The sequence below is a fragment of the Anolis carolinensis genome, unplaced genomic scaffold, assembly GCF_035594765.1.
Source record: "Anolis carolinensis isolate JA03-04 unplaced genomic scaffold, rAnoCar3.1.pri scaffold_10, whole genome shotgun sequence".
NCBI lineage: Eukaryota > Metazoa > Chordata > Lepidosauria > Squamata > Dactyloidae > Anolis > Anolis carolinensis.
Genome location: NW_026943821.1, coordinates 5,825,971 through 5,843,524, shown reverse-complemented (window position 1 = coordinate 5,843,524; position 17,554 = coordinate 5,825,971). Strand labels below are relative to the sequence as shown.

The 17,554-nt window shown below is 43.4% G+C and overlaps 1 protein-coding gene across 2 annotated transcripts in view; it reads left to right on the top strand.

Moving 5' to 3' along the window:
• Positions 1-15,355, top strand: part of hif3a (hypoxia inducible factor 3 subunit alpha) — a 103,321-nt gene extending 87,966 nt beyond the window's left edge. For both annotated transcript variants that reach the window (XM_062962447.1, XM_062962448.1), the window contains exons 13-15: positions 663-774; positions 2,685-2,778; positions 4,291-15,355. In XM_062962447.1, coding sequence (XP_062818517.1) covers positions 663-774; positions 2,685-2,778; positions 4,291-4,445 — 361 coding nt within the window. In that variant the 3' untranslated portion in view covers positions 4,446-15,355. The remainder of the gene's footprint in view (positions 1-662; positions 775-2,684; positions 2,779-4,290) is intronic.
• The last annotated feature ends 2,199 nt before the right edge of the window (positions 15,356-17,554 follow it).

The following is a 17,554-nucleotide window of genomic DNA, read 5'->3' as shown; positions in this document are numbered from 1 at the left end:
TTGGGAGAGACCTTAAGGACCATTCGGTTCAACCCCCTAAGATAAAGATGGATGGATAGATATTCAGACAGATAGAGATATGGATGGATGGGTGGATGGATAGGAGTCCTAGAGTTGGGAGAGACCCCAACGGCCATCCAGTTCAACCGTCTAAGGTAAAGATGGATAGATGGATGGATGGATGGATGGATGGATGGGGGGTGGGGGCAGGAAGACATCACACCAAGCAGATTTTCCACTGTTGAACCGCAATAACTCAGGAATATCTTCCTAACGTTTCATTGGAATCTCCTTTCCTGCAATTTGAACCCATGGCTCCACGTCCTGGTTTCTAGAGCAGCAGAAAATGAACTTGTTCCCTCCTCAATATGACATCCTTTCAGATATTTAAACATGTGTTTCAGATATTTAAACACGTTCTCTCAGCTATTCCAGATGAGATCTGACCATTGCAGAATAGAGTGGGATTATGACCACCTTTAATCCAGACACTATACTCCTATTGAGACAGCCTAGAATTGCATTGGCTTGTTTAGCTGCCGCAACACAGTGTTGGCTCATAGCTGCACCCCAACCATGCTAGACAGTATTGAACCTGTGTTTGCTTGCTCGCCCATAGGCCTCTTGACATTTCTTGACCTTCCCATGGTCTCCCTTCACAGGTCCCGGGAGCTGAGCTTGGAAGAAGAGAGGGATATCTTCCTGGAAGCCAGCCCTGCCAAGCGTGCTCATAGCCACGAGGCTGACACCTTTCTGATGCCCTCCCTCAGCCTGGTACGTACTGAATTTCACTGTTCAGCATTCACAAAGCTCCCTGAAGCCTGTTGGGTGAGTGGGCTTATTAACAAAAGACCCTCCCCATAAATGTACAGCAGAGAGTAACTTATTAGCAGAGGCGTGATCGAGCACCAGTAGCCAAAAGTGATAAAAAGAACAAAAACACACAGACCAGTGTTATCTCTTCCTTTGGAAGCTTTTTTTTGTAGCAAAATAAGGCATTGAATTTTGCCATTTATTATGTTGTAAACCACTTTGAGTCCCCCAGAAATGAGAAAAGTGGTATAGAAATGCAGATAATAATAATAATAATAATAATAATAATAATAATAATAATAATAATAATAGCAGACAAAAAACCAGTACAAGAAAACCGCACTGCAAACTAGAGCTGACAGCTGGCACAACAAAACATTGCATGGAAAGTTCCTTGACAAAATTGAAGGAAAAGCTGATAAGGAGAAAACCTGGCTCTGGCTCACAAATGGGACCCTGAAGAAGGAAGGAGACAGAAGGCCTGATCCTTGCAGCCCAGGAGCAAGCCATCAGAACAAAGGCAATTAAGGGCAAGATCGAAAAATCAGCTGATGACCCAAAATGCAGACTGTGCAAGGAAACCGACGAAACCATTGATCATCTCCTCAGCTGCTGTAAGAAAATTGCACAGACAGACTACAAACAGAGGCACAACTACGTGGCCCAAATGATTCATTGGAACTTATGCCTCAAGTACCACCTCGCAGCAGCAAAGAACTGGTGGGATCACAAACCTGCAAAAGTATTGGAAAATGAACATGCAAAGATACTGTGGGACTTCTAAATCCAGACTGACAAAGTTCTGGAACACAACACACCAGACATCACAGTTGTGGAAAAGAAAAAGGTTTGGATCATTGATGTTGCCATCCCAGGTGACAGTCGCATTGACGAAAAACAACAGGAAAAACTCAGCCGCTATCAGGACCTCAAGATTGAACTTCAAAGACTCTGGCAGAAACCAGTGCAGGTGGTTCCGGTGGTGATCGGCACGCTGGGTGCCGTGCCAAAAGATCTCAGCCGGCATTTGGAAACAATAGACATTGACAAAATTACGGTCTGCCAACTGCAAAAGGCCACCTGCTTGGATCTGCGCGCATCATCCGAAAATACATCACACAGTCCTAGACACTTAGGAAGTGTTCGACTTGTGATATGAAATCCAGCATATCTATCTTGTTTGCTGTGTCATAATAAAATAATAATAATAATAATAATAATAATAATAATAATAATAATAATAATAATAATAATAATAATAATAATAATATGGTTGCACTATTTACATAAACAAGATTTTCATAACACAAAGATCTTTATACTTCCTTCTTTGCTTCCACGCTGGGCTTCTTTCTCACCTTCTAGCTTCGCTCTCACAGAGCCTCCTCTCACGCCAAACTTATACAAGAGCTTCACACACAGTAGCTTTACACACGCAGCTTCACACTGGAGCTTCACACACAAGGCCTTCAACCTGGGGCTTCTCTCACCAAAGCTTCTTACTCTAGGCCATCTCACGCTGAGGCCTTTCTCCCACTGAGGCATTCTCATGCTCCTCAGGACGACAACAGCTTTGGCCCACTAACAGGCTTCGGCCTACTCACTCTCCTCAGAACGACACCAGCTTTGACCCACTAATTCTAACAGGCTTCGGCCTACTCACTCTCCTCAGAACGACACCAGCTTTGACCCACTAATTCTAACAGGCTTCGGCCTACTCACTCTCCTCAATGCAACACTAGCTTATTTAACCCTTTCAGTGCTTTACTCACATTTTTTTTATTAAAAATACCTAGTTAATTTTTCATATTTCTGACAATGTCTTCTGGGCCTGCTTGCATCTTTCTCGTTTCTTCTTCCCGTCCCATCAGGGTTTCCTTCTGAGCGTTGAAGAGTGTTTGGATGCCAGGTCCGGAGGTGCCATGGCCCTGGGCAAGAAACTTCTCTCTTTGGAGGAACCTATGGGTGAGTATGGCCCCTGAGATAATCTAGCTTCAGCACCTGGAATCCTAGGTCTCAGATCCTGGAGTCCATGTTTCTCAATGGGTTTGCTTGAAAACCAAATGCCTGAAGAGAGCATCTGGATCAAGACTAGCATGTTGTTTTAATCGTGTCTGAAGGATCTCGCTTGATTCAGGGAATGGCCTGAGTTAGCTTGCCATGTTTGTTCCAGTGACAGCTTTCTCATGCTGTTTGACTCAGAAATTCCTTGCCCCTTACTTTAAAAGACCTAACAGCCTTTCTTTCCTTTCATTTTCTTTCTCTACTCCATTTTATTTGCTTGCTTCCTACCTTCCTTTCCTTCCTCCCTCCCTCCCTTTCTTCTTTCCTTGTTCCTTCCTTCCTTTCCTCTTTCTTTTCCTCGCTTCTTTCTTTTCTCCTTCCTTTCCTTCCTTCCCTTCCTCTCTTTTTCCCTTTCCTCTTCCCTTTCTTTCTTTCTTTCTTTCTTTCTTTCTTTCTTTCTTTCTTTCTTTCTTTCTTTCTTTCTTTCTTTCTTTCCTTTCTTCTTTTCCTTTCTTCTTCCCTTTTTTCTTCCTTTCCTTTCATCTCCTTTTCCCCTTATTTTCCCCTTCTTCCCTTCCCTTTTCCTTTTCTCCTTCTTTCCCTTCCTTTCTTCATCCCTTGCCCCTTCCTTCCTTTCCCCTTTTATTTCCTTGCTTCTTTCTTTTCTTTTCTTTTTGTTTCTCCTTCCTCCCCTCCCGCTTTTCTCCCTGGCCTCGTCTTTCCTTCCCTCTCCTCTTTATTTTCTTCCCTTCCCTTTCTTTTTCTTCTTCCTTCCTTCCTTTATTCATCCCTTGCCCCTTTCTCCCTCCCTTTATTTTCTTGCCTCCCTCCTTTCCTTCCTTCCTTCCTTCCTTCCTTCCTTCTTTCCTTCTTTCTTTCCTTCCTTCCTTCCTTCCTTCCTTCCTTCCTTCCTTCCTTCCTTCCTTCCACCTTTCCTTTCCTTGCTTTTCTTTTTTCTCCTTCTTTCCCTTCTGTTCCCTTGCCTTCCTCTTATCTTCCCTCCCCTTCTCCTTTTCCTTTCTTTCTTTCCTTCCTTCCCTTCCTCTCTTCTTGCCATTCCTCTTCTTCTTTCTTTCCTTCCTTCCTTTTCTTTTTCTTCTTCCTTCCTTCCTTCATCCCTTGCCCCTTTCTCCCTCCCTTTATTTTCTTGCCTCCCTCCCTTCCTTCCCTCCTTCCCTCCTTCCCTCCTTCCTTCCTTCCTTCCTTCCTTCCTTCCTTCCTTCCTTCCTTCCTCCTTTCCTTTCCTTTCCTTTCCTTGCTTCTTTCTTTTTTCTCCTTCTTTCCCTTCGGTTCCCTTGCCTTCCTCTTATCTTCCCTCCCCTTCTCCTTATCCTTTTCCTTTCTTTCTTTCCTTCCTTCGTCCCCTCCGCTCCCTTCTCCTCTTCTTTGATTTTCCTTTCTTCTCCTATTTTATTTTGCTCTCGCTCTCGCCCTCTCTCTGGCTTGCCCTCTTGGCCCCTTCCTCGCCTCCAGGCCTCTTAGGGGACATGCTGCCCTTCGTGGTGGACGGCCCGGCCCTTTCCCAGCTGGCCCTGTACGACGGGGAGGACGAGGGCTCCTTGGTGCGGAGCGGAGGGCACTTCCAGCTCGGGGAGGAGCTCCTGGTGGAACTGGACCAGGCTACCTGAGCGGGCAGGCGGGCGACCAGGCGGGCGACCAGGTGGCAGCCATCGCCGCACCTTCACCCCACACTCCTGCTCCGCAGCCGGGACAAACGGAACCAAATCCAACCCCCAAATCATCCACAAGAGGCAGAGCTTTGTGGGGAGGGGGCCTCCTTCTTCCTCCTCCTCCTCCTCCTCCTCCTCCTCTTCCTCCCTCCGGTCCCTCTTTGCCCCCGAGCCTCCGCCAGCATCCTCAGAAATCCTTCCTACCTCAGTCCCTTCCCTCCCCATTGCCCTCCGGAGACGGAGACGGCGAGGGAGGAAAGCCCCACCAAACGTAGGAGTCTGGTTCATATTGGGACTCGGTTTCCCGTTAGACCGGCGGCCCCAATTCGGTGCTAACGTACCCTCCTGCGGTTCCTAGAAGAGGAACAAAAGGGTTGGGGTGGGGTGGGGGTCATTTTAAGCACTTAGTCCCTATCAGTGGCAAGAATCCATTCTCTTACAGACTCCCCAAGAGCTGGGGTCACTTTAGGACATCCTTTCCCGGGTTGGCCATAGGTGCCGAAGGACAACGCAAGTCCTTCGAAACCAGAGATGCAAACCTCACTTTAGCGCCAAACTCCCTTGGCTCTTGCCAAGAAGGTCCCTGAGTTCCCAGCTTGTGGCATGAATGCATCCATTCCTGAAGGAATTGGGACCACACAATCTTGGGAGATTCTTAAATATATATATAATAGGGAGGGTCTGAGACTTCCTTCACAAGCTTGCCTCAACCAGCATCTTGGGAAACATCTCACCTTGGTTTCCACGAACCGTCCAGAATAGATCTCAGCTGCAATGGCAGATTGGGTAAGCTGAAAAATATAGTTTTGACTAGGATAGACTGCTATTGCAGCCGGTGCTCTATTATTAATATTATGATTTATTATTATTATTATTATTAATATTATTATTAATAATAATTATTATTAATATTATCCCTGAAGTGGCCAAAAGTTCTTTCCCTCAGAGAAAGGAAAACCATTGGTATTTTGACCCTATTTATGGTCTTTTTATGGTGACCGTTCCAAAAGAGGTCTAAATGCATCACTGGAGAAAAGGGAGCTTGATCATTTTTTAAAAGCTTGAAAAGAACATCGCTCCCTCGTTGAACGTATTTACACTTCTCCAGTAGTCCCCTCTAGTCATTCTTAATGTTTAACTTAATTCTAATTTTTAAATTAACATTTTACTTGGTTCTTTCAGGGTCTCAAATAACAATCGTTGGGTTCCAGAAGCAAAACCCAAGTTTGGACCTGATTGAACCAAACATTAAAGTTTTGTGGACAATGGACCGTGATTTAAAAAAAATCCCAATTGAGAAGACAATGTTAAGGAACAGCCCTGTTATTTACAATCTGAAACTTGAAAAGACAATCTTAAAAAGGCACTTTTCCTGAATGTTCAGGAAACCTTGACTTGTTTTTGAAAAATTCAAGGTGGGCTAAGCCCTTTTGGTTGCCGAACAGACGGACTTCCCTTAGGTTTAATGCTAAATTTAAATCGTCAACCATCAATATGAAAATAGGTTTTTCGTAAGTCAATCTTTCAGTCCAATTTTCCTCCCTGATTTTGGGAGAATGGCATTTTGAAGAGGAAAACTCTTTGGGTTTTTTTATACCCCAATCCCAAATTTCCTTCCAAAACCAATGAGACTAATGTGTTGTTGAAGGCTTTCATGGCCGGAATCACTGAGTTGCTGTGAGTTTTCTGGGCTGTATGGCCATGTTCCAGAAGCATTCTCTCCTGACGTTTTGCCCACATCTATGGCAGGCATCCTCAGAGGTTGTGAAGTCTGTTCGAAACAGGGTAAGTGAGGTTTATATATCTGTGGAATAATATCTAGGGTGGGAGAAAGAACTCTTTGTCTGTTGGAGGCAAGTGTGAATGTTGTAAAGGGGCAACTTGATTAGCATTTAATGGCCTTGCAGCTGCAAAGCCTAGCTGCTTCCTGCCTGGGAGAATCCTTTGTTGGGAGGTGTTAGCTGGCCCTGATTGTTTTTTGTCTGGAATTCCACTGATTTTCAAATGTTATTTATTTACTGTCCTGATTTTAGAGTTTTTCTAATATTAGCAGCCACATTTTGTTCATCTTCATAGTTTCCTCCTTTCTGTTGAAATTGTCCATATGCTTGTGGATTTCAGTAGCTTCTCTGAGTAGCCTGACATGGTGGTTGTGAGAGTGGTCCAGCATTTCTGTGTTCTCAGATAATATGCTGTGTCCAGGTTGGTTCATCAAGTGTTCTGCTATGGCTAACTTCACTGGTTGAATTAGTGCCTTTCAGATGTCAGACTATGCAGAGAAGCCATTGAAATCCACAAGTATGTGGACAATTTCAACAGAAAGGAGGAAACCATGAAAATTAAAAAAAATCTGGCTAGCAGTATTTAAAAAATTCTAAAATCATGACAGTAAGTAAAGAACAACACTCAGTAAACAGGGTATTCCAGGCAGGAAGCAATCAGAACCAGCTAACACCTCCCAAAAAGGATTCTCCAGGCAACAACAGCCAGGCTTTGAATCTATAAGGCCATTCAATGCTAATCAAGCTGGCCATTTGCAACATTCACATTTTCCTCAAACAAACAAGAATTTTTTCTCCCACCCTGGACATTTCACAGATATATAAACCCCACTTGCCTAGTTTCCAATAGACCTCACAACCTCTGAGGATGCCTGCTATAGATGTGGGTGAAATGTTAGGAGAGAATGCTTCTGGAGCGTGGCCATACAGCCCGGAAAACTCACAGCAACCCAATGAGACTCACTTCGAAGTAACTTGAAGTTTTTTGCCTATTGCTCTCCCTTTTATTTAATTGATCCTATGCATGTTTACTCTGAAGTACATCGTATGGTGACATTCAATGGGATTAATCTATCCCATGTCAGCATGCCTAGGAAAAATTTTAACCTCTGATGCATCTTATTTGAATATTTTCAGCATAGGAAGGTATCTCGTTCTTAGCCATTGTGAAGACATGTGCCAGGAAACTCATCATTGCTGGAAGTGACGGAAACGTATCCAAATCCTTGCGCTTAAGAACGAGCTACCTTTCCATTCTGCCCAAAGAGAAAAAAAAAGAAGAGAAAAAACCTTGCATACACCTGCACTAGTTGTCGAAGAATTAAATTGCCTTACCTCTTTTATATCCTTTGATATAAATGAGGCCACCGTAGTATTAGTTGACGCTCATCGTAGGGTTGCCCCAAATTCTAGGAGGGAAAGGCTTCTCGAGAAAATAGACAATTGGACAATGATGCTTCTCCCGACACTGGAGAAGTATAATTGGATAAACCATTTAAAACCATAGGTAACTTTCCCTGCGTGGATGCAGGTAACCCAAGTTATCAATCCATTTGTTTGGAAAGGGGGCAGGGGGACGACACACGAATTTCTCCCAATAGTCTCGGTTTAAAAACAAATTTCGGTTTTGTTTTTAAATCTACGTAGTCCCTTGGTATTTTTGGAAGCTTTTAGCTTCAAATCTTTTGGGAGCTAAAGGTGGGATTTTTCCACCCATTAAGTCATTTCCACTCGCCGCCCATCCCTTAACTGTCCAAAGCTCTCAGAGAGCGAAACAGAGTGTTAGGAGACAGTCTAAGCGAAGCCAGTGTTTCTCACCCTTTCCTTGGGTGTGTGTGTGTATGTGTAATCATATGGGAATTGCCAGCCCCGGACACCATCGGAAGCTGAGCGATCCCAACTTCTTTTCAGCCAGACTTGCTAGCAATGGAAGCAAGAAGGAAACCCAGTGGTTCATCCTAAGCTTTCCACTTTGCTGGCACCTTCCTTCTTTCCCCAAGCAACGGGGCAACTAGGTAATAGGGACCCTATAGAAGAAAGGGAATCCTGGGGCATTAAAGGAGGAACTTTGTATGGAGGTCTTTGAACTTGAGGCCTATTCACACTATGCAATTACTGTAAGATCTCCGCTACTTGGGCATTACATCCCCAGCCAAATCATGGATGCAACTGAATGCCATTAAATGAGCTGAATTCTGGCAGAAGCATGCATACAGATTCCTGTAGAGCAAACTTCAGCCCTCCAGATGTTTTGGACTTCAGCTCCCACAATTGGCTCTTAGGAATTGTGGGAGTTGAAGTCCAGAACACCTGGAGGATTGAAGTTTGCTGGAAGTCTTACTGTGTACAATTCAGTTACTAAGATCCTGCAGAAACCCGGAGTTTCTGAGAGTTCTGGATGATTCTCCCTAATCTTGTGGTAGGTAGGATCGTTATGCTCTAATTGCTTAGTGTGAATGGTTCCCCTTGTCCCTGTTTTCCTCCAGTTCCCCCCCAAAGTGTTTCGAAGGGCAAGAGCAAATTCAGAAGGTTCGATTACAATGCCAAACTTTGGTTGGGTTTCAGCCCCTGCTTCCAACCGAACCTGGGGCTGTCCATCTGCCTTTTAAAACAGAAGTACCAACACAACTTGGCCGGGACCAACATCCTTTGGAAAACGGGCATATCAACCCTGCTTTTCCTTGTTTATTTTATGAGCCAAGTTGAGTATTGCAGCCCAAGAAGGGACCGACGCTGCCCTTAACACCACTTTTGCCTCCTTCGCCATTCACCTGTGCCTTCACGTTGACAACGTCACCAGCACCAAATATAGCATGGTTCTTTTCTTTCAAGAGAAAAGTCCAAAACCCAACCCCTTCCGATCTTTTCCAGGTTGGAAGACAACGCAAAATTGTCAGTGGCACCGGAGAATGGGGAGAAACAGGCTGCATTTCCCCCAAAGTATGGCAAGCGAGGAAGACGAAGGTGGCGGGGAACATATGCACCCCCCTTTTTTTACAACTACCTCCCTGTTTCCTAACATGCTTCCTCTTCCCCCTTTTTTGGCCCTTGCCTTGCCTTCACTTTCCAAGCCACTCGGTTTGAAAAGAAAGGAAGGAAAAAGAGGGGTAACGGAGGGAGGAGAGGGAAGGAGGAGTCCCTTTAGTTGGGCGCCGAGGTCTCCCAATATACAAGGCTAGTTGACACACCACACGTTATGTACATGTACACACACACACCAATGCACCAATGCACCAACCTTACGGAAGCATGTGCAATCACACACAAAGGTTGGGTCGCCTTCGACCCGAGGCAGCTCTCTCTCTCTTTTACTTTTTTGTCAAAAAGCCGCACTTGTTCGCACGCACAGAACAATAGAAATCTCCAAGCCAGGTGAAGAACACGGGATGTTAATGTCTCTTTCTCTCTTTTTTCTTTTTGTTGTTGAATTATTTCTTCTAAGGAAGGAGGACCCGGAATCGCCACCGTGCCCCTCTTCCCCAGTGTTTTGAATATTTTTTCCCTTTTTCCTATCCGGTTTCGTTCTGTTTTAATTCTTCCCAGAGACTGTGGTTTGAAATCATTATTCCGCACTTTTCTTTCTTGTCGATGTTTGTTATCGTAGGGTTGTTCGCTTGTTTATTTCTCGTCTCGTCCCCCTCCCCAGAAAAAAAAAAAAGCCTGACACGGCGGCCGCTGTGCCACCTCTCTCCTTTTTAAACCAGTCCTGCTAATTTTCCAAGGGAGGGTTGTGTCTCTTGTTCTCTCTGCCCCCCAACAAAAACAAACAACGCACACATTTTGGTGCTTGTCGTGTCCCGGGTGAAAACTCTTTCGTGGGCACGCCGCTTTGGCATGCATTGCGAGCCGCAGCTAACTCCGCCATGTTGTCATGCGAATCGAGCATGAGGTGCTAAACTACCTTCAAGTTGTGGTGCTCTCGTCCCTTGTTGTGGTGGTTTCTTTATGGCCCCATTACGGCCATGGTGCTCTCACCCACCCGCGTGAACCCCAATATACCTGCAACGGTGGCTAGCTTACCTAAGAGACTGTGACAGTCAATCCTCCCACCTTTTATTCTCATTCAGCCCTCTCCGGTGGTCAGTGGTTTGGTAGCCCTAACCCAGGTGCCAGGATTATTATTATTATTAATCCCTCTCTTGAATACATATGCCCAAGGGCAACCGTCAGGCCACCCAGAGGCTGAGGTGCTAGTCCAGTGGAGGGTTGGACCCACTTTCTTCCTGCTCGAAAGGCGAAAATTTAGATAGCTGGCCAGTGATGGACACTCCAGGCAGAGTCAACAGTGGGGCTGGATCTATGCTGACCATATAATAGAGTTTGAACTGCATTCTGTGGTCAATGTTGAACCATATCATGCAATCCAGTGTAGCTTTAACGGCATTATATGGTTTTACATTGATTGTATAATGCAGTTAAATACAGTTCAAATGACATTATATGAATCTACATATAAATGCAGTTCATTACAGTTCAAGCTGCATTATATGGTTTGACACTAAGCATATAATGCAGTCCATATAATGGAGTTTGAGCTGCATTCTGCCGTCAGTGTTGAACCATATAATGCAGTCCAGTGCAGTTCTAACTGTATTATAGGGTTTGATAGTGATCATATAATGCTATTAAATGCAGTTCAAATTGCATTATATGACTATACCTATAATACAGTTTATTACAGTTCAAGCTGCATTATATGGTTCGACACTAACCATATAATGCAGTCCATATAATGGAGTTTGAACTGCATTCTGCGGTCGGTGTCAAATAATATAATGCTGTCCGGTGAGTTCTAACTGCATAATATGGTTAGACATTGATCATACAATGCTGTTGAATACAGTTCAAACTGCATTATATGGATCTGCATATAATGCAGTTAATTATAGCTCAAGTTGTATTATATGGTTTGACACTAAGCATATAATACAGTCCATATCATGGGAGTTTGAACTGCATTCTGCTGTCTGTGTCGAATAATTTAATGCAGCCCAGTGCAGTTCTAACTGCATTATACGGTCCAACCCTTATCATATAATGCAGTTAAATACAGTTCAAACCTCATTGTATGGCTCTACATATAATGCAGTCCATTACAGTTCATGCTGCATTATATGGTTCAACACTAAGCATATAATGCAGTTCAAACTCCCAATAAATGGTCAATGTTGAACTAGCCTAAGGTTGCAAGAACGAAAGCCGGAAACATCTCCTGTCCCTTGAAATGACATAAGTAGAGCAATGGAGTCAAATTGCAGGGAAAGATATGCCATCTAAACATTAGAAATAACTTCCTGAAGATCAGAGCTATTTAACAGGAATATGCTGCCTCGAAGTCGAGGTTTTAAAGCATAGGCTGGATGGCCATCTGTCTGCAGGGCTTGGATTGGGTATTCCTGCCACTGCACTGATAGCCCTTGTAGTCTCTTCCATCTCTATGAGTCTAAAAGGGAATTTCAACAGGTCTTTTACCTGGTTGTGAAATATGTGCTTTAGATAATAGATTATATATTAAAGGAATAGGTAGCCCTCTCCGGTTTTCACTCCAGCAACCTTAAGGTGCATCTATACTGTAGAACAAATGCAGTTCGATACAACTTTAACTTCCATGGCTCAAAGGAGTTGGAGTTTGGCAGGCACTGGATTAAAAAGAAAAACTCTTAAAATGAAAATTCCCAGGATCCCATTGTATCGAGCCATGGAAGTTCAAGCAGTGTCAAACTGCATTTACATTCAATGGTGTAGATCGGTGTTTCCCAAATTCTGCTCCTTGGGCGTTTTGGGCTTCATCTCCCAGGAATGCTTGATGGGAGTTTAAAGTGCAAAGGAGTTTGGGGATCAATGGTATAGATGCAGCTTTAGTCAACATTGGGGTCCAGATCTGGCAAGCCTAGTTAGCGCATGTGCATGAATTCGCCCCACAGAACTCAATAGGAGTGACTTTTGGAGACTGCGACTCCCAGAATCCCTTAACCCCCTTTCCCCAAATGGTAAATGCGCTTAGCTCTGCAGTTGTTTCAAGAGGCAGCTATGGAGGGGTAGAGAACAACGGCAACCAAAGAACCCATCGCTCTGTCTCTAGTGGCAAATCACTGTGCCGCTATTGAGGCCCCGGTGCTCCGTCCCTGCCTTTCGCGGCTGGGGCGGCTGGGCCAAACAGAGGATGCGGATCTCTTCCTTCTTTCCAGTGCTGCCTATCACTGGTGGTACTGGGTGGACGCTGGGATATGCCATCATCTCGTTCCAGAAGGAGCACAGGTTGTTTTAAAGAGACACAACCCTCCCGCTTTCTGGCCACGCTTACACACGCACATTGCTCCCTCGCCCCAAAACGTTTGCCATGCCAGCCAGCGCTCAAAACGGTGAGATCAATGGCTTTCAAAAGGCCTCCGGATCAATAAAGGTGGGCAATTGGTTCCCAAATAGGGTACCCATTATGTGAGTTATTCTCAAAGGTCATTATCGATGGATAGTAATATGAGCACCATTATAGATTTTACCCCCAAGAAAAGACGTCTTTGGATAAAGCGTAATGTTTGACAATTGGTTTCCAAATAAGGTCACCATTATTGATGGATAGGTCATTCTCAAAGGTAATATGGTCACTGTTATTGACTGTGCCCTTGAGAAAAGGCATCTTCGGGCGGTGGGATCAGTAATGTTAGACAAGTGTTTCCCAAACATGGTCACCAGTATTGATGGATAAGATATTATCAAAGGTAATATGGTTACCGTTACTGACCGTCCCCTGGAGAAAACATATCCACGAAATTGCGTGTGTTTCCTACAACATTTGGGCTAAATCCCTGACAATTTATCATTCTGGATTCTGGGGGTTCCATCTAAAACTTTTGGAGAATCAAAGGTTAGAGACAACTGTGTTTCAAAGGCAAATTATGAGTTTTTCTTTCAACATTTAAGGTTTTTTGATCTCCATGGTTTTGGGCTTCAGTTCCCAGAACTCTTGTCCATTTATTATTCTGGATTCTGGCTGTTGGAATCCAAAACATATGGAGAATCCAAGTTTTGGGACTATGCTTCTATGGCAAATAGTGGGCATTTCCTACAGCATTGAGGTTTTTGACTCTGTTTTTGGCTTTGATTCCCAGAAACCTTGTCCATTTACCATCTTGGAATCAAATGTTAAGGATGTGGACTATGTGGATATTTCTTACAGCATTGGAGTTTTTTAACCCTGTTTTGGGCTCCGATTCAGGAATCCTTATCCATTAAATGTGCTGGATTATAGGTGTTGGAGTCCAAAACATCTGGATAATCAAAAGTTAAGAATGGCTATTTTTCAGTGTCAAATTGTGTTTCCTACAAAATTGTGGTTTATCTAACACTCGTTTGGAGCGTCAATTCTTAATTCTGTCCATCCATTATGGATGCTGGAGTCCAACACATTTGGAGATTCAAATGTTGAGTCAGTGGTAAATTTGGTTCGATTTTGCTGTCAGATTTGACTAGAGTCAGGCATAATTTTCATGCATTGACACAGTTATATTCCTATGGACGTCTGCATCTATTTCATCATCCTCTGGGATTTGTTGTTTAGGGAGTGGTACTTAAAATCCCCAGAAAGAGAGTTCTAATGCCTTCCCAGACTCTAATGATAAATACACACAAATGTCTATATTAGACAATGTCGAAGAGATAAACACTATAAAGGTTCAAAACATAAAAAGAGATGTGTATATTAGAGCAACTTGCAAAGGCCACAGAAATAGTCAGGCCTCTCTGAGTATAGAGCTATCTTCTATGTAAAAAGGATAAGCGAATACTATAAAGTTTCAAAACATAGGTTGCACTATGTAATTCAGAGCACCATATACATAAAATATTACCTGAGAGTAAACAACAATAATGAAAATAATAAGTACAGTCAACTGTTATAATCCACAGTAGTATCTTCCAGACTGTAATAGTCTCCACTATTTAAACATCAGTTGAATTTGGCAACCAAAATAATATAAACACATTCAACCTTTGCAAAATAATATTGGTTAATATATATTTTTATGTTTTGAACCTTTATAGTGTTTGTTTATCTCTTTGACATTCCCAGACTCTAAACCAGGCATGGGCAAACTTCGTCCCTCCAGGTGTTTTGGACTTCAACTCCCACAATTCCTAACAGTCCAAAATACCTGGAGGACCGAAGTTAGCCCATGCCTGCTCTAAAACTTGGGATTTTGGATGTTGCACTGGCTGTGAAAGCAAAGTCATAGTGCTATAATTGTGCAGTGTGACAGTGTGCCAAGGACTGCGAGATACAAAGCTCTTTGCAATGCAAGAATTCACCGGAGGCAGACTTTTTAATAACATGTTTGAAAGCCATTGATCTCAGGTACGACAAAACCTGGCCCTTACAGGTTTGGAGATGAAAGCCCACTGCACCTTTAAGTGCCTCTCAAGCTGATTTTCGGGATGAGAATGCCAGCTGGATCAACGCTGCCATATAATGGAGTTTAAAACTGCATTATATAGTCAGTGTAGGCAAGGCATGGGCAAACTTTGGCCCTCCAGGTGTTTTGGACTTCAACTCCCACAATTCCTAACAGCCGGTAGGCTGTTAGGAATTGTGGGAGTTGAAGTCCAAAACACCTGGAGGGCCAGAGTTGCCCATGCCTGGTGTACGACCATATAATGCAGTTTCAGAGTCCAATATATAGGTCTACACACTGACCATATAATGCATTATATAGCAGCGTTGGCCTAGCCTTAGCTTTTCCATGAAAGAACGGATCTCTTTCCTGGCAGCTTCAATGATCGATCTGCCATGGGTTTAGTGGGCCACCAAATCAAACTTTTGGGCTATCAGCCGAAGAAGGGCTCGCTGGCAATGGCAAAAGGGTTGAGGGTTGGCTCTTTCAAAGGGGAGCCGGTGGCAGGAGGTCGCCGTGTCTCTTTTTCAAGGCTTTGGGCATCTGTTTATATGATATCGTTTTTATATATCTTGTTTCCTCTACCCTTGTGTACGGTTAATTTCCTCCTCTCCTTCTCTGTATGGCGGGATCAGAGTCGGCCCCCGCTGCGTATGTATCTATCGCTGTTGTGGAACATTAAATACGTCTGGTAACATCACTTCTCTCTCTGTGTGGTTTGTTTTTTTTAATTTAAAAAGAACATAAAGTCTGGACCTACACTGCCATATAATGCAGTTTGGAACTGCATTATATGTCAGTGTTAAACCATATAATGAAGCTTAACTGAACTAGGGTCAGTGTAGACCCATGCAATGCAGTTGATTGCATTATATGGCTAGTGTAGACTCATATAATGCAGTTGAATGCATTGTGTGGCCAGTGTAGACTCATATAATGCAGATCAGTGGCACTAAGATTAATGTAAAGCTGCATAATGCAGTTTTGAATGCATTATATGGCCAGTGTAGACATGTAGAACTCAGTTCAGCAGAGCTAGGGTTAGAGTAGACCCATATAATGCAGTTGAATGCATTATATGGCCAGTGTAGACCTACAGAACTCAGTTCAACTGAGCTAGGGTTAGAGTAGACCCATATAATTCAGTTGAATGCATTATATGACCAGTGTAGACCCATATAATGCAGTTTAACTGACCTAGGGTTAGAGTAGACCCATATAATGAAGTTTAACTGACCTAGGGTTATAGTAGACCCATATAATTCAGTTGAATGCATTATATGACCAGTGTAGACCCATATAATGCAGTTTAACTGACCTAGGGTTAGAGTAGACCCATATAATGCAGTTTAACTGACCTAGGGTTAGAGTAGACCCATATAATTCAGTTGAATGCATTATATGACCAGTGTAGGCCCATATAATGCAGTTCAACTGACCTAGGATCCGTGTAGATCCATTTAATGCAACTGAATGCATTATATGACCAGTGTAGACCCATATAATGCAGTTTAACTGACTTAGTGTTAGAGTAGACCCATATAATTCAGTTGAATGCATTATATGACCAGTGTAGACCCATATAATGCAGTTCAACTGACCTAGGATCAGTGTAGATCCATTTAATGCAACTGAATGCATTATATGGCCAGTGTAGTAGACCCATATAATGCAGGCTAATGCAGTTAAACAGGATTGTATGGGTCTAAACTGATCATACAAAGCTGTTTAAAACTGTATTATATGGCAGTATAGATCCAGCCACAGCTGTGTATACCTTTCTATGGAAGTTCAGATGGAAGAAGGAGTTGGGCATATGCTTCCATCCTATGCTTGCCTTCTCAGTCTGAAAATTGCTGCTTTTGATCACACATTATTTACCAGACTCAGAGCACCGACTAGTGACAGAGGAGCCAATGCACAAACTAAGAAAGGAGCTAGAGAAGCTGCATATCAACTTATGAAGATGTCAGTATCTCTTGAGATGTTCCGTATGGAAGCTGCAGATGTGCAAAAGCGAACTTCAACTGGATCTAAACTGACAGATAAAACAATTTGACCCATATAGTGCATTATATAATAATAATAATAATAATAATAATAATAATAATAATAATAATAACCTGCTTTGATTGAAGTCAAAAATCAGAAACTCCTCAAAGCACAGCAGACAAAAAAAAAAAGACAGTACAAGAAAGCCACACTACAAACTAGAGCTGGCAGCTGGCACAACAAAACATTGCATGGAAAGTTCCTTGACAAAATTGAAGGAAAAGCTGATAAGGAGAAGACCTGGCTCTGGCTCACGAATGGGACCCTGAAGAAGGAGACAGAAGGCCTGATCCTTGCAGCCCAGGAGCAAGCCATCAGAACAAAGGCAATTAAGGCCAAGATCGAAAAATCAGCTGATGACCCAAAATGCAGACTGTGCAAGGAAACCGACGAAACCATTGATCGTATCCTCAGCTGCTGTAAGAAAATTGCACAGACAGACTACAAACAGAGGCACAACTATGTGGCCCAAATGATTCATTGGAACTTATGCCTCAAGTACCACCTCCCAGCAGGAAAGAACTGGTGGGATCACAAACCTGCAAAAATATTGGAAAATGAGCACGCAAAGATACTGTGGGACTTCCGAATCCAGACTGACAAAGTTCTGGAACACAACACACCAGACATCACAGTTGTGGAAAAGAAAAAGGTTTGGATCATTGATGTCGCCATCCCAGGTGACAGTCGCATTGACAAAAAACACCAGGAAAAACTCAGCCGCTATCAGGACCTCAAGACTGAACTTCAAAGACTCTGGCAGAAACCAGTGCAGGTGGTCCCGGTGGTGATGGGCACATTGGGTGCCGTGCCAAAAGATCTCAGCCGGCATTTGGAAACAATAGAC